Genomic DNA, 22,854 nt, shown 5'->3' with positions numbered 1-22,854 from the left:
AGTAAACATACAGTGTCATATATAGTAATGAATGGCTGCTCCTCATCTTGTGTGTGTGTGTGTGTGTGTGTGTGTGTGTGTGTGTGTGTGTGTGTGTGTATGTGTGTGTATGTTTGTGTGTGTGTGTGTGTGTGTGTATGTGTGTGTATGTTTGTGTGTGTGTGTGTGTGTGTGTGTGTGTGTGTGTGTGTGTGTGTGCGTGTGTGTGCGTGTGTGTGTGTGTGTGTGTGTGTGTGTGTGTGTGTGTGTGTGTGTGTGTGTGTGTGTGTGTGTGTGACTTAAACAAAATGATAAAGCCGCATGCAGTCTGTTGGACATATCCTTGGGTGATCTCAGCAATGGGTGAATAGGCAGTAGTGTTGACAGGAGGAAGGAGGCTCTGATGCTCTGATACAGTGACCGTGATTGACCACGGCTGAGATAGAGATGCAGAGGGAAAAACACCTTGACAATGAGTAAAGACAGAAAGTCCCAGATCCAGAGAACCAAGGTCAGGATGTTACGCCTTTGTGTCAATTCACTGGGATTGGAGCATGGACAATCTGATCGAGGCAAACACAACTATGAAACACTGCCGCTGGACACACACACACACCCACACAGACACACACACACACACACACCCACACGCACACACAAGCACTGCCACGTGCACACGGGTACAGCTTCTTGATGAGCTGACACATTTTCCCCAGCTGTTGCTACGTACAAACTTCAACTGTTGTAAAGCTTCTACTAACGTGAGATTAGCACTGAATTAAACTGCACTGCACCACACACGTAATGCTTCTGACAGTCACTGCCATGTTGGTGAGCGATGGTCACAACCTATGGAATGAGGTCGCCTTGAACCTCTATTTAACTATATATTTATGTATATTTTGTCACTGTCGGATAAAAAAGATGAGTTCTGAAGTTTTTAATCTTGAAAAACGGCAGCTGAGAATACTTTCATCACAGTTTTCAGATAGGAGTTCTCAATCACATCATCATCCCTTTGAGATGATTAAGCATGAATCTTTTTGTGGCTGCTTCCGCATATATAAAAGTATTGCTTATATACTGTGAGGTTATAAGTATAAGTATATGCAATTTAAATATTGCATGAGAATAATGTTATTTTTAATGAAGCATATGAACTGAATTACCTCCACTCAAAACACAAAAGTATGAAAAACTAAAGATACCCTTAACATTATTTAAAAATGCAGAGCCCACCCCAAGGCCATTGTCGCTTCAGGATATACTGTGCTTTCGTGGAGGATAATGCCAAATATTCCACACAGGGATCCTTTGAGACCCCAGAGGGCTTGTTGCCCTTGGGGGCAGCTGCCTGCTTTACCCTGGTCCTGTCTTGACACACAGCAGTGAACAATGACATTTACAAAATTCAGCAGGAATATATTTTTTGGGGCCAGAGACACTGCTGTTGTTGCTCCGGACAATCCTCCGGATTGTTTGTTCAGCCAAAAGTCATTTCACTGACACCTGTTACTGTGAGATAAATGCATGAGTATATATTCAAATAAAGGTTCATTAAATTAAATTGTCATTTTGCTGAAAAACCCTTTAACATTATTGTAATGTTGGACAGGTTAATCTGCTTTCACTCTCAACACCAGCTGTAATTAATGGACTATTCTACATCCATAAATGTATTTATATGCACAAGTGCTGACCACAGTGGATCTGTTGCCATGGGAATCATTGCCAGAATTAGTAGGCCTATTCAAATATAATTTTTTATCTGAAGGAGAGATTGCACTTTTAATGGACATGTGTGTCTACACAAATCATTACATAATTGCCACTTTTCATTGTTTTCTCCCAAAAGCATCCATTTAACCATGACAACTTAAACCCGATCATTTGCCAAATCCAATCTACTTGTCATGAGCTTTATAATGTGTGGTGTGGCTGTGGAGGGATGACACCGTCATGGTTGTCTCTGCTTATTGTAAAGAGACAGTCTGCATTAGATTTACAAGGTACACTCATGAAAGATATTAGTTGCCTCTTAGAAATGTTGCAGTGTCTTTAAGGGCTGTACTAGGGATTAAACTTCATGTCACTCCGCCCTTTCTTTTTGATATACACTAGAGAACCCATTGAAGGGCACAGTATTCGGGACGTGGAGGTTGCAATGCTGCCTCAATGGGTCTTGTTTTGTCAAACTCTGATTTGTATTGTAAAGGGTCCGTGTTTCTATACAGAAAGAGCATTACAGTATGGTTTTGCCATTCACAAATGCACACAAATAATCATACAGCATATCTATTTGCAGCAATTTTCTTATTCATACTCCCACCACACACTAGGGGCATAGTGGTCAGGGGTAATTTGGACTTTGGTATCTTGTACGCAGAAAGGGGGAGACAGGGATCGAACCTGTAGTTAGTAGAATACCCGCTTTACCTTCTGCGCCCCAGCCCACCTACACTAAATCATGTCTTTTGATGCATGTTCTTTTTGTTTCTTACATCAGTGGAGGATATGAAGAGACTTTTTACTTCTAAAAGAAGTTACAGAATGTTCATTTTTTGCAATAACTAATATTTAAAAAAAAAATGTTGCTTCCTCCAACCTGTCAAATGTGAGCTGTTGCTGCTTTTTTCGGTGTTCTATGACTGTAGACTGAATATATTTAACTTCAGAACTGATTGTTAGACAAAACAAGTAATCTGAATATAGTCATTTAGAATAAAATGATTGACTGATTGTTCTGAAAACAAAGTCGGCAGGATATACTTTAACATAGCAAAAATGCTGTATGAGCAGCCACACACACTGGCTGTTGAAATTATATATATATATATATATATGTATGTAAATTATATTAATAATATGCAGGGCCTGTCTGAAACTAACACAGCAAAGGTCTTTAGAGAGTTTGGTACGAAGCCCACATATTTACAGTGAGACTGTTTCTGTGATTAAGGATGAATTAGGTTAAATTAATTATGAAGGCTTTCAGAACAAATTAGTGTTACTTTGATGAATTCCCGTGGAAAGACACACATATCCAGAGAATAATTTTACAGAGAAAAGCTGTCTGAATTCTCCAGCGGAAATGGGTGATTAGATTAGCATGTTGGGAGTGAATGGTGCTCCTGCTGTGATGGACAGGACTTAAAGTGTTGGTTAAAGGCAACATTAGGTCGACTGGTATGTCTGTAGCAGAAACTTTCAGTTCATGCTGAATGCAGCATTGACATTGTGTTTTTATTTTGAGTGATGTGGGTTGTGATCCATGATTGAAGCAGCTCAACAGGGAACTAGTAAGGAAAACCTCTGTAAATTACTGATCCTTACTCCTTGACCTTCTCACTGCTGGGTCACCTCTAGATCTTCTTGACCAACTGGATGTCCTGACCCCAATCATCTTCATCTCCACAGATCACCTACCTCTTCCACCATTGTTTTTTTTTCTATCATTATCTCGGAACATACTTGTACCTTTGGATCTTGGACTCTCCCTCTGACCTTTAATCCATGGACCAGTGGTACATGCTCAAAATTAAAACCATCGCAGCTTGAATGCCAAACTTAAACTGGGTGCCACTGTTGCTCTGTGTCCCAATTCAGGAGCCACATGCTTCAGAGGCTGCATTTGAAGATTGATTTCATCACAGGGCGTGACTAGGCTGTCCCATTTCAAAGGCTCCTTCAACTGCATCCAATCCCGGGCAACAAGGGATCCAACAGGTGGAACCCCTTTCAGGATAACCTATCCCAGGAGTCATAACCCGCCAAAGATGAAGCTGAAGAGTTAGCTAAGCAGGAGTCCTACCTGCAGTCAGTGCAGCGGCTCAAAGTAGCTGAATGCAACGGTAAGAGTGGGACATGCTGCTGACGAAAATAGGAAAGAGACTACCGAAATATAACCTAAACCAAACTGGCTCATGTCAGATCTGTCAACGAAGGTGTCCATAGACCTCAGCCCTTGAAGCGGGACACAGCCTGTGTTAGTCTCATCTCATATTTCTGACGACACCTTGCAGCTTGGGGCTCCTCCTGGCCTGCGGACGTGGTGACGTTTGAATGACAGTTATCAGCCTGTGTGTTGCCTTTGAATCACTATTCCGGACTGCCTGGTCTATCTGACATAGCCCTGACATTGCTTCAGACACAGAGGGGTTGTATTTTTAATTGGAGGCAGCCGCTCCTGCCTACCCCTGATACTCTGAACCACACACCACATGGTGCTGCTATCTACAGCACCTAATATGATCTCATTGTCTAGTTAAAAAATCATATTTATTGGCAAACAGCAGCTGCATTATCTCTCTACTGGCTTCTGCTGTTGCTGACACTCATCTGCTCACAGAATCCTAACCCTTACACCTGCAGGTCTAAAAGCCAAAACGCTTTGTCTGCTTACACTGCATAACTTAACTCAGTTCTCAGTAATTACTTCAGAGATGGTGGGCTTTTGGGGGGCGGCATAGGGCAACTTTCCTTGCTCAACCTCAGCCTCCCTGCTGAAATATGCAGCCGACTGTTGCTGTGTTTGTTTTGGGGGGGCTTGAAAGCGAAGCAGCCTGTTCCATTTCAACACGATCTTAAACACTCTGCAGCTGTCAGAATCTGCAAAGTTCTGAATCAATAATATCAGAGAAGCTCCCTCATGCACCATTATCTTAACACCGTTTGCTCCACTTAGTAGTGAGTACTGTGTGTGATTAAAAGCATCTGTCACTCCACACACACTGGCCAAGATTTCCATTAGTGTCTGCACATTGTGCTGCTCTTGTAAAATCCATAACATTTTCTCAGGAAATGGTAGGATATCGAATATTCTTAGAAACAGCCTGTTTATGGTTATTTTTTTGTGACTTTGCCTCTAGTGCTCATTTTTAATATAATGTAGCTTGTGCTGCCATTTGAATGCGACACACCTTATTGATTCCTGGGGGGGAAACTTGATTTGTGGATATAAACTCTGTAACATTTCTGCCATCCTGTGACTGGTGTTCCCACAGCTTGTTCTCTTCACAGCCGAGTTAAGTGTCGATCAATTGAACGTTAACAGCAGTTGAAGGTTTACTGAAACGTTGTTTGATTCCTGTGGGAAAGTTGTTCATATCTAACAAGGTATGAAAAAAAACAGCAGTTATGATGCCCCCTTTTCTGCCTCTGAACTCCATTATTAATGTGTGTGCATGTGTGACTCAGTATTTCATCATTTGTCCTCCTTCAGTGCTGTTAACTTACTCTGAGTGAAGCGGGGCGGGTTGTCGTTGACATCAGTGAGTGTGATGTTAACCACTGTGGTCCCTGTGAGCCCTCCTCTCTGCCCGGCCATGTCTTTGGCTTCGATCACCACCTGGTAGTGCTCCCTCTGCTCGCGGTCCATGTCACCGGGACCCAAGGCTGTCCGGATCACACCTGAGCAAAACACATCAGACAAGCTTTAGCTTTGCTCTTCCCATCGTCTTCATCTTCTCCATCAGTAAGCGTCTCGTGAAATTAATAAACTGTTAATGGTGCACCATTCCATTTTACACACACAGGAGATTAAAAGGAAATACAATAAGATACGATGGATGATGCATTCATGTAGTACAGTGTAATTTTATCAAATACTTTTTATCATTTAACATTGCTGCTTAATGTTGCAAATATTTAAATCCCAAAATACAGGCAGCCTTTGAGTAGCCACAGGATAAGGACTGTCTTTGTTTTTGCAGTAAATGTTCATGCTCATCATCTGCGTCAATACTTTTGTTCTCTCTATACTTTGTTCTTTCTGCATTAGAGACCATGGTCCATCATTGCTGTGTAATCCACAGCCAGCAGTAATCTGACCATGGCCCTGACTCCTTTATTTGTTTGTCAGATGAGCAGACAGAGGGAGATTACTGTGCCGATTGTCTAAATGGACGGCTGACTTTTTTTATTTACATAGAAAGTATATAAGATCAGTGAAGGGCTGAGCTGAGCAGACATTACAACAAATCCCTTTTCTCTTTTCTTCCTTTTTCAGTGTAGTGATAACATAAATGTGCAGGGTGAAGGTGTCTTGTGTATTTACTTTTTTTTCCTTACTAGTTTTTCTAACAGCTTTTCATGTAGACGGAAAACAGTTGTACTGTCTTACACTGAGATACGGAGCTGCAACAAAGAAGAGCCTCCTATTCATGCTACTTCTTTCACACTCACACACTTTAAATTCTGCTCTGAGTACAGACAGTGGTGGAAAAGGATCTCATTAATTGATTCCAATAAAATAAATATGGAGGAGTGAGACTCAAAAGTGCCACTTTCGAGGGAGAGATTTAAAGTCAGCAATCCAATGGAAAATGAGATGCAATATTTGAGTGTGGGCAGTTCACCTATTATTAGTTTCTTTTAGCTCATAGACCCTGTGACCCTGCTTTTAGAATTTGCTATTTTGCTGCTGTTTTATTCTGCTTTGTCAAGCTAGCAGACTGGTGCTAAACACTGTTGAAGGAAGACTCCCCTTCAAATGTTAATATCTCAACGGAGTCAGACGGAATGGCTGATCTTTAGTTTCATGTCTGTGTGTCTCGGTTGCTGATTCTTCACATTAAAATGTTTCACTGGCTTAACAACTTCAAGCTTTAAATTTGAGTTTGATTCTTTCTTTTTCTTTTCAGTATTAAACATTTTACTTTACTTAAGCACCAGTGCAGAAACGTGTATTCTTTTTGATCCAGTGATGTAGAACCTCAAACCTTTAACTAAATATGGACAATATTTATTTATTGGATGATTCAATCCAATGATTAGGGCATGAATGAAACAAAAGCAGATACATTAAGGGGGCAAAGAGCTGAAGGAAACTTGCAACAACCTATAACCACAGTGTTAGAGGTGGGGCTCAGTATTTATTTTATTTTATATTTATTTGTTCTTAGGTAAATACGCTTTTTAAAAGGACAAACACTATAAGAACATTTTACTGGTTCACGATATGGATTCCATCATTATTACCTGTGTTTGGGTCCACAGAAAAGTATGGGTGTCCCTGGCTGATGCTGTAGACCAGTTTGGCACTGTTCCCATACATACTGTCATCAGCATCTGTAGCTGTCACCTGCATGACAGATGTACCTGAGGGATACACATCCACATGGTTATTATAGACAAATAGTACACAATCCGGGTTATCCCTATTTAGAAATTTGCACATTATTTCAAAATTAGAGGAACACCAAGTCAAAAGAGTGCTATTCCTTTTGAGAGCCCGTACCTATGTCAGACCGCTCAGGTACGCTGCCGGTGTAAACCTCTTTGCTGAAGTGAGGCTCATTATCGTTGATGTCGTGGAGTTTGACGATGAACTCTGTCTCTGGCTCCAGCTTCAGACCTGTGTGCTTGTTGACCACTGTGGCTTTGAGGATATAAAAAGCCTTTTCCTCACGATCCAGGCGGCGGGTGGCGTGCAGGTCCCCATTATTCTCGTCGATGACAAAGAGGGCGCCAGCCCCCTCACCAGACAGCACATATTTGACTAAACCGTTGCCGTTGTCCTGGTCTGACTGGAGCTGCACAGAGACACACACACATATTTAAGCTACATAACTGAACATAATTCAAAGTAATTGTAAGATACAGAGACTTTCTGCAACCTGTGCACATCTAAATGTATCCTAACTATCTTCAAATGCATCTACTAATGACTGGAAACAATATTGTGGACATGTAGACTGAACTTGATCCAAGTAACATGACATTTTTATTTATTGGCTGAACAAAAAGTGTGGTTTGGTTTAATGATTTTTTCTTTAAGTTGAAGCTGGTTACTCAGCCAACCACAGACAAAAGCAAGTGTGGATTAATCTATTACTGAAAATAGTCCCCAGCAAATGCACATCCTGCACTAGGACTTAAATGAGCCATAAACAAATAAAACTACATATTTAGAAGGCTTTGTAAAGATGACTGTCCTCAGTAGGATCAAGTGGGACTGAGGCCGAGTGCTACAGACAAGTTACAGGAGTCAGACAGACTAAGACATTGTTGCATTGTGTGTTTGCATGGGGTTTGATGCCAGTTATATTCTGGAATATTAGCAGCTGTATCATCTTGCTAAAAGCATTATAATTTTTGACAGCACTCTTAAAAGTTTGGCGCGGAGGGTGATTAATTAATTTAGTTTGAGAGACTTTGAAAGGAGACATATAGTTTGTTCAGTCTTTCTTGCCTCTGTTATACTCACCTTTTGTGTATGTAAAAGTTCTGCAAAGTTAAAAAAGCCAGCGAGTGATGGTGACAGGTTTATATAAGATCAAGCAAAGAAGAGCAAAGACAAACACATGAATAAAGACCAAGAGTCAGCTTCAGAATCAACACAAGAATCTTCTGAAGGGGGGGAAACCGTGGTCGAAAACGAACAGCAGGCAGCAGAAAGCCAGTTTTCGTGTTGTGCCTGAAGGAGTAAACATCTATCGGATCTGCTGTGAGATCTTTTACTCTCATACCTGCAGCAGTAACCTCTCTCTCTCTCTCTCTCTCTCTCTCTCTCTCTCTCTCTCTCTCTCTCTCTCTCTCTCTCTCTCTCTCTCTCTCTCTCTCTCTCTCTCTCTCTCTCTCTCTCTCTCTCTCTCTCTCTCTCTCTCTCGCTCTCTCGCTCTCTCTCTCACTCTTGTCTTTGTCTGTATCTGCCGACCTCAAGGGGATCACTGTTCACCTTTCATCCCTTCTACCCTGCTTTACTGCTTTAGGTCAGGTGTGAGGCTGAAGCCTTTGATCGCATGTGAACACGTGTGTGTGTGTGTGTGTGTATGTGTGTGAGATGAAGCTATTATATCATTACATATCACATTTTTATATTATTATAAGAAAGCAATAAATGATGTAAAACACCAGACCCGCTTTACATCATTTCATTGTCCTTGTATGTTAAGGAACCTGCAGCTCATTATGTGGGACATAAAAATAGAAATAAGCAAGCTCTTCTCTGCCTCCCCAGCAACCAAGAACTCAATGACTGGGTCACTCTCTGAGCTTTCTGGCCTTTACTTCACAAACTCACTTCACTGCCCATACCAATGAACCTTGATGGGAAACAAGAGTGCTGACTCACAGCCTCTTCTTCTTCCTCCTAAGAAAAATCTAAATCTGCAGACTTGGCCTGTTGGAGTTTTGCTGGGTTGTCAATGAGAGGATTTTCCTTTCAACTTAGTATCTCTGTCCCTACAGAAGTCCTGTGCCTCTGAAGCAAAAGAAAAAAAATCCAAGGTCTGCATAGGCTATTGATGTTATAACAATGCAGAAACCCTCTGAAATGTGCCTGAAAGCAGGTTTTCTCTGAAGAACTTTCTGTTCCCAACACATTATTATTACTATTATTATTATTAAAATTAATACAAATATATGTAATAATAATAATAATGTATTTATTATATTGTGTTAAAACATACTGAAGGTACTGTCTTTCTGGGCATTGGATGTTTGTGCTGCCCTGCCTGTTCTTTTGCTGACACTTAATCGATTTATGCTTAAGTGCCCAACAGATGGGTCACAAATAACAAGGGAAACCAACAGAATATCTGAGATGTTGGGAAACACATGTTTCAATACACATGCAAACAATCAAAATTAAAAATACCTTTTCAAGGCTTCATTGCAATACAGTTGCCTCAGTGTGCTGTCAACCGGACAGTACAACAATACCAGCATTATGCTAATAAGAAATAAAAACAGATAATCCTGCTGCATGAAACATTATAAACAGCTGCATATGTTGTATATAATACAAAATTAAATGCCAGGTGTTTTAGTAGTTATAAGTGCTTTGTCCTCCGTGAAGTGCTGATGCAGAATTGGGATTTAGTAACATGCTGGTTCTGTAGTAAGTACTGGTGAGGAGAAGACATGTCTTAGTTTTGATGCCCCCAAGTCTTTTCCCTGAGGGGAGACTTATTAAGAGCGGGTTGTCAGGGTGCATGCAGTCCTGTAGTATTTTTAGACCTCTGCGCCAGATGCGGATCTTTATGATGTCAGGGATGGGGGTGAGTTTGCGGCTGATGATTTTTGAGGCAGAGCAGACTGTTCCGTGCAGCTGCAGCCTCTGCTGTCGAGATGCCATACCACACAGATGTAGCAAAGGTTTTTTCTGGACACCCCAACTTTTTGAGATAGTACGGAAAAAGTGTCTTCTCTGGGCTTTTTTGATAACACATACCGAGATGTCATCCAAGATCACTGTTCCAAGAAACCCAAAGCTGAAGGTCACCTCCAGACTATTGAGTGGTGTTCATGAGTCGAAAATTTACCACAAGTTCTTCAGTTCAGAAGAAAGACCTTATTACTGTCAAATGTTGTGTCGTCAGCTAATAGGAACATTTGAACAAAGTCTCATTGAGTTGGTATATGATGCATATTGAAGAGGTGACAGAATGAAACCCCATGGGGCACCAGTACTGATGGAACAAAGAACTTGTGCATTAGTGGCAAGAGCCTCATCATGCTGCGGGATGGAATGGAGACAAAGGGAAAAAGCATCCTGTACTAAGTAGTTTCCTTAAAGACTTTTGTTATTGCAGGTGCTTGAGCTGTAATCATTAAACTTAGTGATGTTGGACATCTTGGGCAGAGCGATCATGACAACTTATTAATACATGCTGGAGCTTTGAATTCCAACAGAGACCTGTTAAAGATATGAGTGAAGAAAGTAGCAAGTTCATCAGCCTAAAATTTCATCAAGACAGGATACAAGATCAGGGCCTGCTGCTTTTCTGCTTTTCTGGCTTCACAGCAGTTTGCTCACCTCATGCTCCTCTATTACAAAGACGGGAGTTGGGGGAGTGTCTACTATTGCTGTCTCATGAGGCTTTGATTGTTATCAAAGCGACAAGAGAAGTCATTAAGACTGTCAGGCAGCTTTTGGTCATCACCAACTACTGCCACATTGGTTTTATAGTTAGTGATTTGTTCAAGGCCTTGCCATACACCCTTGCTGTCATAAGTTTGATTTCTAACCTTCTAAAAATAATTCGCCAGCTCTCTCAAAATCTGATTCGTCTGCCTTGTACAGCTCCCTTTCTTTATCCTTAAAGGCATTGTGCTTATTTTTCCCATTACTGTTTTATCTCTTTACTGAACCATGACTTGCTGTATATAATCACATTTTCAGAGAAGTCAATGTAGGAAGATACCACATCAGTATATTCATCAAGTCTGAAAAGACACATCAGTCCACACAGTAGGACAGGGATGAGAAGGATCAGATTCGTGCCAGGGCTAAAGCACGAAAGGCATTAGACTGTGGCTCAGGGGGTAGAGCCGGTAGTCCTCTTACCAGACGGTCAGCTGTTCGATCCTAGTCTTCCCCCATTCCCCACGATGTTCTCATAGAAAAGGTGAAAATTATAGTAAATATATACGAATATACAATGCAGTGTATGAATGTGTGAATGTGTGAATGGCAAAAAACTTTCTCTGAGAGGTCATCAACACTAGAAAAGTGCTATATAAATACAGAGCATTTACCATTAGCAGTTATGCTGTAGCATTGACCCAAATGTTTATCATACCTGGTGAGCACATGGCCATGTCCTTGATTCTGAGAAGCTACCCACATGTCAAATCTTTTAAGATGTGTATATATATCTATATATACTTAAACATCTCACACTCAATGTCCCACTGAACCCTGCTCAGAAATCTGGCAGTTCAATAAAGCATTTTGGCCTTTGCCTTGATTATGAATTATTGTTGCAGTTACACTGTTGTTCAGCTGAAGCTGAAGAGTCTCTCTTTCATTTGTCACCTGTCTATATAAGCATCATTAAAACCTTATCTGAATGCAGTGCCGCAGTTGAAGAAATGAGAAAAATACTGCATCTCTGCACTGAACCGAATTAAAATGGTTTCGCTAGTGGAGAATAATGTTTTTTAATAAAACTTAAGTCTGGGGTTAGAGTGGACATGCTGTTTTGGTGGCTGCTGTGTGACTCTGGGAACATCTAGAACGCTCTGAAAAGACATTTGCAAGACTCCGATGCGACTGAGGGGATAATTAGACTCCTCTACACTTGCACTACTTTTCAAAGACAGCAAAAAAGCAATTTTTCCCTCAGGTTCTTCCTGCCTCACTGCTGATAACTCCCTCTCCATCCCCACCCCCTACATAAGCACACACACACACACGCGCACGCACACGCATAAGACAACGCTTCAAATCAACAGTGTGGAGGGATGGGTCACACTTCATCTGCCTGGTTCTGGTGCATGAACAGGAAAAAATGTGTCACTGAGTTAAACACATAGATAATGTTCTGTGTCTTCACAAGCCAGTGATTTGCAATGAAAACATTTAGAGCAGCTACACTTCACATGGGGCCAAAGCCAGAGAGACGGCGACAGAAAATTATCATGAAAATAGAGACAGGCAGCAACCACTAATAGAGTTTTACATGTAGACTGAATAGGACAATGGCAGAATAGTGGGCCGAAAAAGAAAAAGAAAAAATCTAAACAAAAAGTTGGCTCGGACAGATTAATTAAATGGCAACTCTGTCTGATTTTTTAATCAGAGCCACTGGACCTTTACGTTGAGATGAGCACCAATGGTTATTTGGTGTAGGACTTCCCCACTGAGTCAGACGTTCAAATTCGATTGGATTTTCTAGTTGCTCATGTCCTTTTTTCTCTCCAAATCTGACAGGGATTATTTTGGAAAATTGAGTTGTTATTTCCTATTCTGAATTTGGGAGCTGAGGGAATTGTTGAGCGGATGATTGCTGAGCAGATGCAGCGAGTGTCGTATAAACACTGTATGCCATTTTAACACCACCAACTTTTTACAGCAATCAGGACAATGGTAGTAATGTGACTGATCTCGATTTTCATATGCCTATTTCCCTTTGCTGTTTCTCTAGTGGGAGATACCCAACCGTCCAACTTCAGGTGGAATCCCAGGGCAGCAGAGGTGAGAGGTATGTCATATGAATGACATGACGTTCAAAGAATCCTGAATACATGATGCTAATGATGCTGTTGGATGTGTGCAGAGGTGCAGGTGTGTCTCTGTCTCCTGCAAACCCAGCAAATCTCATGTCATCTCAGATCAGTGTCATTTGTTTACCAACTGCTCACTGCTGAGTGGTCTCAGCAGCTGGGGACAAACTCAGTGCAGTCTCTGGCTGTGGGGACTCTGCTGGGTTGAGCCTCTCCATCTTATAACCAGTAATGGAAGAGCAGTGTGACAGTAATAGTGTTATTGGGACTTTTCTACCTTTACTTGACAGGAGTCAAGGGACAGTCGATAGAAAATGGGGCCACCACGACCCGTATCCCAGTTTCTACTGAAGGCCTCCAAGCTGCTTTCTCTGGTCTCTCAAAACCGGGACATGTTTATCCAGGTGTTTGAAACAAAGATTTTAGGTTTCACTGTCACAATACCAGAGTTGTACCCAACGATTTTCTCAGCCAACAGATTTTTTTGAATAATAACAGTTATGGGGTCAATTTGGCATATTATTACGCTATAGAAAAATTCTAAAATATTAACGACTACTAGGGTTGTGTAGTTAGATGATGATCTTGATGAATGCAGATGGTCAGTTTAAAAGATGAGTTAAACGTGTGTATCGTTTTATGTCTCTCCATCTCCTATAACCAACACTCCGACTGCGCTGTTTGTGTGTAGGGGCCCGCTGAGAGGGAGGCAGAGGGAAGGAGATCATAGTCAAACAGAGCAGTTTCTTTTGTTTGCTTGATTTTAGTTTTTTTCTGGTTATAGATAAAACTTTCAGGCCTACGAATGGACATTCAATGTGAAAAAGAAAAAGAGAAAAATAAATATATTTATATTTTTCTCTCTCTCTCTCTTTCTCTCTCTCTCTCTCTCTCTCTAGATCGAAGAGACAGAGAAAGAGAGAGAGAGAAACAATGGGGGATAGAGTGGATGGAGTGTAAAGTTACGCCATCACAATGGAAAGAAACAACTTTACAGGTGGTGGATTATTTACACAATACAATCACATGTTTACATGTTAACAGGATACCAATACTCCTTTTTTTACAGAATTAAATCAGATGGAATCAGATGGATATCATTACACCATCAGGGTACTGAGTTCAGTTTTCATAGAGATACTTTCACATGTAGAAAACAGCCTCTCTTAAGGTTCACACTGTGTTCTTCCTCTGTGGATTATCGCAAGGAGCAGGGAGAGTTTTTGGAAAAAAATGTTGCCTGTGATTTTGTTAAATGTCGTTTTTTTAAAGCTGTTAGCACAGTTTCAAAATGTCGTGAGGAACCACCAGATAATCAACACTGTCAGCATCCCAAGCCACTTTACCTAAGGCCATTCTACCGAATTGGTGCAAAGTCAGGTTGGAAATATTTTGAAATTTTGTATGTTTTATTCCCAAAACTTTTTCCGTATATATATTGTACCATATATAAAGTACACATATCTAGTAAAAGAACCGTCAATTTTTATGTTGTATTTACAGACTGTGTTGGAATGTTTTTCCTCTCCCAAAAATTGTCACTACCGAAACATAGTAATAAACTATAGAAAAAAAGTATTATCATTAAACTGTTAAAATTGTGTTTCCTTCCTTTCGCTGAAGAGTATTTTTAAAAATATTTCTTGAAGGTTTTCACAATTGAATCAATAAAAATGAAATTTTTATACTGACCATATTGATTCCAGAGTTGATGATTGATGAAATTGAACATACATTAAACCAATCAGTACCATGACATTTTAGTTGATAACTCAATATACTTTATTTTTTACAAAACATCCAGTGTTTTGGTAGTGACTGCACTGTTTTTGTAGTGACCACAGTATTTTGTTTGCAGGGTTGTATCATATTTCCTCAACCTTATTGCTTAATCTTAACTCATAACATGCTATAGGTTGGGAATATTAAAAACACAAATGTTTTGTGGTCAATAGAATAATTTGATTCTTGAGGACATAACAATTTAAACCATTTAAAGTACAAACATTACCCAATTGGGTTCAGTAAAATAGAAGAAAACATTGAAAAATAACTGATATTATGTTGTACTGTATGTTTAAGGGGGTTTAGTGTCAGACACCATCACAAATCCATTCACAAATTTTAACTTTTCACATACTGCGGTGAACACTCTTGGGGTGATCTGGATATGCCTCTGTGTGACGTTTTCTGGTGGTTTCGCCCAATGTTGTGCGTGAATTTTGATCATAGAATTGGAAAAATTGTATAATGGATATGTCAAAATGGTCCTGTGAGCAGTTTGCAGCATTAAAGTATTTGTGCAGAACTAGCATCTCATCAGTTGGCAAATTGCAGCAGTGAGATCAGCTTCAGACTGTTGAATAATGTGCAGTTAAACTAGGCCTGAAGTTGGAACTTTATGTTTCGGTAGTGACGGTATGTTTCGGTAGTGACTGTTTCGGTAGTGACAATTATAGCTAACTTTGAGCATAACTAAAGAATGCTAGCAAGCACATGGCTAGTATACACATCTTTGAAGAGGTGTACACACATAAAAACATAATACTTTGCATAAAACCCCAAAAAGGTTTACTTAATTGAAGAGAATATGTGTTCGGTAGTGACAATTCTTAAGGTTACACGCTGATTTTCAGACTTTGGAACACATTTATATCAAAACTATGGGATTTAGCTGCTTACCATTCAGCCATGAGGGACAGGGATGCAGTGTCACTGCCTGGTCAAAAATGCAGGGGTGTGGCTAAAAACCAGGCTCAGCCAATGGACTAAAACTCTTTCGGTATTGACATGAAAACTGGGGACATGATTTTTTGAGTATAGTTTTTTAATTTAAAAATTAAACCCACCATAAATCTAAATCTTCCAAGTTCTGTTTAAACTTAATCATAAAGATCTTTGAAATAAGATCATTGAAAAAAATCAAAAAAATGTAAAAAGTGTTATTTACAGATATTGAAATTTAGATGTCAGGGTGGGGGACAGCTACTTCCCAATAGAAAGTACCCTATAAATGATGATTTTGTATATATTTAGCTTATCCCTATCTCATTTAATGTCTTGGGTTTAAATAGACCATAACATATTCTTAGTAAATATCTATGTCTGAATACTTTAATTGTTTTGTTAATAGTTTTTCTTGTTGGGGGACCATACTTTGCACCAATTCGGTAGAATGGCCCAACATCCACCCATATTACAACTATACGTAATAATGGTCCATTTAGCATCATGTAAACAACAATAAACATCTACACTTTTAGAGCCGGGCTACAGAAAAAAAAGAACAATTTTATGTATATTGTCCACGCCACAGCTTGACCTTGATATAAGGTGACACTGCTCTTGTATCATCTGGACAACATGTCACCTAACCACACAACTTTCTATCAAAGAGCACAGCTCACACAGCACATCAGTCAAAGCCTATTGCATTCACCAAGTAGCGCCTGAATCATCCAACAACCTCAGTATTTGCTGTATAACAGTGATGTGAGGAACATGGTTCCAGCAGTGAGCTCCTGTCATGTGTTCACTTCCTTTAATCGACCTGCAGTGCTCCACCTTTTTCTCTCTGCACTTCTGTTTCCTTTCTCTTCCTGCTGCCCCTCCCCTCCTCCTCTCTGTGTAGCTGACTTTTGTTGTCTTGTCTCTTTGCTGTTCTTTTGTTCTACCTGTCCTCATTGTCTTCACGTTTCCTTTAACTACACCGTTTTAGTGAATATTTTCCACGTTACAAAACCCACATTTCCTCTGTTTCTTCCTTTCTTTCCTCGTTCCCATTGCTTCCCTTTCTTTTCCACTCTCCCCCCTCACTCTCTGACTGTCTTGCCCTTCCTGCCTGCCTCTCTCCTTTTGATCCTTGCTGCCTGTTCTCTCCAGCAGTGTTCAGTCTGATTTGATCTGTCAGTCTGCAGGGCTGCAACACCTCCATGCTTTTACCTAACACGAGCTGACGAAGCCTGCGGACATTTCACCACAGCACATTTTCGGAGCAGAGCATGCTTTCCGGAGTCCTTATGTGTCCCAGATCATTGTCTCCGCTACCAAACCTGCACCATACTGCTGTCTCTTGAGATTTCTCACAATCATATTCATGCAGACAATGGCACCTCATTTATTTGGTAGACTGCTCATTGCTGTTTCTGACTTTACTGTGCAGCAGTGGGTGGAAAAAGATACACTTACTGTGTACGATGTTGTGTAATCTTTGTGTAAATGTGTGGGTAATATTCTTCTAAAGGAGTTAATATTCACGAACAACAATAATAATAACAACAATATCCATAAATGGATGTAACTCATGCTTCATCAAATCCATATCCAAACACCTCAGGGACAACGGTTTTCTGAGGGTTGTAGTACTTACACATAAATTCACACAAATACGACTGTTATACTATTCAGTTAAACACTTTTGATTTGATCCTAAAACAAATGACACTGTGTGAACAATCTGGGAAAATGTAGTAGTTTGTATGTTTTCTTTAAGAGGGTCAGTGTTGTTGACTCTATTAGAGAAAATTCCACTGGAGCTAATGTGGTTTACTTAGTGTGAGATTGGTGGTTCCATAGTTCAGTCAGACAACTCACGTTCAAACATTTATTGCAGCAGTAGAACAGGTTTAGTGTTTGGTGTCTAGGCTCCAACTTAATCACTCCCCAATATGATTACACAGGAATGCTGGGATTGATGAGCAAATACTTGTCACCCCCCGTCAGAGCCAACAGGTGGATGCTGGGGTGGTGGAGGGGCTGAATCAACTGGTAGCAATACTGCAGCAGCAAAAGTGTGGGAAAAGGGGATGATGGGAAATGTATCTCTGCTTAAATAGAACACCTGGTAAGGGGTGTGTGTATTATAGATGGTTGAGGAGAGTGAGGTATGTCACATGATGTATGTCACATGATTGGAGCAGCGCAGCTGGAGTCGGCTGCCTCAAGTAGCTTGCAGGGGTCGCTCCATATATCAGTGGTGTTTGAGCTTATGGGGGGATTCATTCACAAAGATTCTATTTGTGTCAACTACTGATGCATCTCAAAACTTCTAAATCCTCCACAATGTTTCTGTCAGTCTGTCAATGTTTCAACTATGTGATTATAGGTCTGCAAATTATGCTTAACCCATGATCACTTATTTTAGTTTGTGTGTTTATTTTACAGGTCTGATTTTCAGTCGTGATCATTTGGGGAACCAGGTAGAAGACAATTCTGGTTTGTACCAACTGGTGTCTTAGTTGCATCACTCTGGTGATTTGATCTATAATACAAATTTCCCTTGTGACATCTGTGAACCAAAGCCCAACAGGTCAAGAAAGATAAGCCGTCAGATGATCTGTTCACCCATGTTATCTAAATAACTTTGTCTGGAGGTGAAACTGAAAGTGAGCAGAACCTAAAGGTCAGTAGAAGTCCCACTGGAGAATTGCCCATCCACAATTATGGTAAGTACAATAGGTCAAAGTTGAAGCAGGAATTGGGTTTGTAAACTGTGATGGATTTGAGTGTGGCTAACCTGTGACCTTGTGTTCTGACCCCCAGTAATTAACTGGATGAGTGCAACATAATCAATAACATACAACTGGGCCACATCACAACAAACTATTTTGGGCTTCCTGTTCTGAATACTGGGGTTTGGCTACAAGGCGGATTGGGCTGTGATGAAGGCAGCTTAGTCCTCAGCAGGCAGAGAGTATCTAAAGGTGATGCTTGCTGTTTGGCTGTATCCCTGAATATTAACATTTTGGATCAGGATTGCATTAATATTCTGTATTTTATGATTCTTGAATGGTATCAGGGGTAAAAACATGTTAATATTTGCCTTGCCTTATTGTTGCCTCTGCAGAACAGTCTCCAGTCCCTGCTAATCTGTCTCTGTCGTCACTAAAGCATATCTGAGCCACCAGGCAGAACCCTTGCAGTGAAGGCAACACCCCAGCACGAAGGGAGAGTTTGCTGACTCTGTCTCGCTTCGTTCTGTGTTCACCTCAATCGCAGCAAACTCTTGTTTGTTTCAAAGCTTACTTTGTTTTTGTGCTGTCAGACAGCGGGCTTCATACAGAGCAGCACAACACCTCCCGGCATCTGGCTGCTGATCAAACAGAACGGCACCAACAATCATCACTATGTTCTAACTTCACTAATGGGCCCACTATCTCCTCTAGATATTAAACAGAGCAGCCAGTTAGATGAAAAATCCATACGTAGCCCTTCTATCTCTGCACAAGGTAAGTGAACATTATACACCTCATTACAAGTGCAATAAACCATCATCAAACAGCATGTTTCATGCACAGCCTCACTCAGGGCGTTACTTATGAATGAATGGATGAAACACTTCTTTGGCCAGAGGATCTAGAGAAAGACTGGTTTTATAGATATGTTTTTCTCTCCATATGGTTTCAGTATGAAGTTCGGCATGTGTATTGTATTCACTTAATCACTGCAGTGTTTCTCACAATTCAATCTACCGCGATAACAGAAACACACATAGGTCACTCAAGTTAACTAATGGTAAACACTACATGCGATGTTGATAGATACCAGGCTTTTTTCATGATAGTCATTAATTAACATCATGACACTGCCGAAGAAACTTTACATTAAACAAAGCGGAACACCCACATCTAGAATATGAGAAACTCGTCTGGAAGCAGCAGCTTTGATCAATTATGGGATATGCAAAGTATATGCAAAAAGTATTTTTCTCAATTGATTTTAATTTAATCTTTATTTTCTTCAAACTTAGTTATGTAATTCAAAAAATGAAATGAAACTACAACAAAGTCTCACAGTGAAATGTTGAGGCAGTGAGACCTCGTGCCCTGTATGAATTTTTCATGTTTCTCCTCTCATTTATTGTAGCCCTTTTGGTCGCTGTGACGAACACGTGCCCAGCCCACAGATGCTGGAGCTGCATGAACTGATTCACTTTTAGCACTTTTCCACTTCCCTAACTTAATAAAGCATGAACAGAAAGAGAAAAAGTGTAACAATATCATCGGTATATCTTCTTCCTCTTTTGCATTTCAAATTTTTTTTAATGTCCAATGTGGTGGTTTGTAAAATGAAGAGGATTTTTTAAGTTTTTCTTTTTTCATCAATGTATTCTATGTATGTTATGATTTTGGCACCATAAAAGTAAAATGAAAATCAAATGGATATATCTCAAAGCACTTTGTTGTTTTGTTTATTGAAAACTCAGGTTATTGGTTGGTGAACTCTTTATTTTTATATTTGTGTTAACACTAAAACATCACAAACTGACACTGGGATAAAAATATGATCGGGCCATTTCTTAGACTCTCAGACTTTTGGCCATTAACAGGATGGCACACAGACATTTCTCTGCATCTTATGAGAAAACACTTTCCTGATATATTCACTCCACACGGCTCATCCTGTCTTTTTGCCTATCCTGCCATTTTCCCCTGTCAGCCTTCCCCACCTCTCTGCACTCAGTGTGTACTGCAAAGTGCAGTCGCTGAGCAAACATCAACACAAGTCTTTACAGTTTGGATGAGCAGAAATATCACAGTGTAACAATCTTAGAGCGCTGTGAAAGCCTCTAGCAGTGACAGTCGAGCGGAAAAAGAGCTACAGCAGCCGTGTTCTCACTGCTCTCCACAGCAACTACACAAGTCTGTGCCGAGAACATTTGTGTATCAGCAGGTCTCTCTCTTACAACACAGGGTTCAGGTCCAGGTGTTTTGGAATCCAGTTTAATTTCAGCATTTGCATCGGTGCGAACCACCATGTAACTGGACAAATTTACGTAGTATTACACAAATGTGTCTTTTGTTTACCTGAGGTCATGTTCTTGTGAGACAACTATTCATAAATCTCTGGGTTTTTTTTCAATGATGTTCACCTTGTACTTGCTACAAATATATCTCTTCTATCTGGTGTTTTGCAGCTAGCAAACAGTGGGTACATCAGGCTGACAGCAGCACTGAGACTCGACTCAAAAGTAAAGCTGCAGGCCATGAAACCAAAACAACAGAGTACCTTCTGAAAAAGCTGACCTCTGGACTCGTCACGTCAAGCAGCGCTTCATAGCAAGTGTTTGTAAAAAAATGTGAATTAGAGCTGTGTCAAACCAAGGAGATGTTATTTTTGCTGGAAATAGGCGAGTTCTGCCACAAGTGCTAGAAGGTAATGCTATAACATGGTGTACCAGTAGTATGAAAATTGAAGAATTACAACCAGACTGACTCTGTATTGTCAATCAGAAATAACTTACTAAAGTAATCATCATCATAGCTAATACGCAATGTGTCATTATAGACCTGTGATGCTGGGTAAGCAAAAGCTAAGAGAGTAATGAAACAAGTAAGGATATATTATAAGTTTTATTGCTTACAGATGTTTTTTGTCTTCTTCCAAAAGTAACTTAAAATGTGTGCCACATGACTTTTTTGCTCCAATCATGAACGAGAGATGATCCTGCAGTAAAAGTTGAACTGGCTTAATTAGTTACAGATTGAAAATAGGTCAAAAATCAAGGTATGAAAAGTCATTGTACCCAATCAAAATCTAACTTTTAATGGTCAAACATGACTCAAGAATACATAGGAATATATTTTGCTTATTTTTTTGATGTGTTATTGTTGTTAGCGTATGTTTGTCAGTGCATGTTTGTATCTTGTTTATTCTTCTCTAAACCAAATGGCCTTCAGGATTTATAAAGTTGCATTGTATTGAATGCCTCTACAATTCTATAATTCAAAGGATCCTTGTTGACTTTTTGCAATACTAAAAGCGTACCAAATGTACTTGAATGTACAGAACCCAAACCAAACAGTTAATTTTTTAATGTAATTTTTCAAATTAAAACTATATCGAGTAGCACATGTGTGCACCAACTTATAACACTCCTGTCATGATCATCAAGCACGTTCATTATGCATGCAAGTCATGAGCAAAATGTGCAGAGTAATCACTTTGAGCAAGAATACAAACAAACAAATCCAGTAATTAATTGAAACAGGACAACCATGACTAATGGATCTCTTTCCAACAAATCAAGTGAATTTCATATGACAGCATACAGGACAATGTCAACATTCTTGTGTAACCACAAACATGGAGGCAGTGGCACAGCTCTTACCTTGCCAATGTACTGGTAATCACTGCCAGTGTACTCTTCCTGCAGGAAAAACTGGTTCCACATCCAGCCTCGTCTCACTCTTCTTAGTGGCCTCTCTCCTGTGATTGCTGCCTGAGTTCCATCTCCATCAACTGCGTCTGTCTTCCGTCCCCTCAAAGACAACGCATCCAGAGACAGGCAAAGACAGAGCCATGTGAGGCCCAGTACGATAGTCCTCATTTTCCAGGAGGAAGTGTAGGATCTACAGGTCACAACTGCTCTATCTGCCCAGCTGGATCACCTCGAGTAGGCAGCTGCAGGTACCGGTCATAGTCCTTCAGGTTTTGACTGACTGGAGAAAGAAGCTGTAAGAGAACGAGAGGAACAGACATGAAATCCACATTTCATAGAAAAGCAGTGTGAGGACAGTATATAATGGAACCATTCAGACCTGAGCAGCAAGGAGGACAGACGAGAGATACAGATGATTGCTTGACTTTAGTAAAGCAATCGCAATGTTCTTTCAGATGCTTCCATTAAGGTTGTTGATTGCAATGAAGTTCATTATCTCAAAATCGTAGGTATTCTTTATGTAACCTGTAACTAGTGCATGTGCATCATGAATCGATTAATTCTGTTTGATGAGATTCAGTTTTTTTCACAGTTTATTTTTTCATAAAAGTGCCTGTGACTTAGATTTTTTGAAGTTGGTTAAAAGGTTTTCCATTTAAGATTTATTTCTGAAAATCATAATATTTGAAAAAGAAATAGCCTTGAAAGTATAGCAGGAACTAGCAGAAATTCCATTTGAATGATTCAAGCTGATTTTGAACTTA

At 40.1% G+C, this 22,854-nt stretch overlaps 1 protein-coding gene across 2 annotated transcripts in view; it reads right to left on the bottom strand.

The window, feature by feature from the left end:
* LOC133018105 (cadherin-6-like) overlaps positions 1-22,258 on the bottom strand; it is a 52,031-nt gene extending 29,773 nt beyond the window's left edge. For both annotated transcript variants that reach the window (XM_061084412.1, XM_061084413.1), the window contains exons 1-4: positions 22,040-22,258; positions 7,217-7,511; positions 6,958-7,077; positions 5,215-5,388 (exon numbers count right to left, since the gene is read on the bottom strand). In XM_061084412.1, coding sequence (XP_060940395.1) covers positions 5,215-5,388; positions 6,958-7,077; positions 7,217-7,511; positions 22,040-22,258 — 808 coding nt within the window. The remainder of the gene's footprint in view (positions 1-5,214; positions 5,389-6,957; positions 7,078-7,216; positions 7,512-22,039) is intronic.
* Positions 22,259-22,854: the final 596 nt, after the last annotated feature.

Source organism: Limanda limanda, chromosome 13, assembly GCF_963576545.1.
Source record: "Limanda limanda chromosome 13, fLimLim1.1, whole genome shotgun sequence".
NCBI lineage: Eukaryota > Metazoa > Chordata > Actinopteri > Pleuronectiformes > Pleuronectidae > Limanda > Limanda limanda.
Note: the sequence above shows the minus strand (reverse complement) of the source record. Positions and strands in the feature narration are given on the sequence as shown.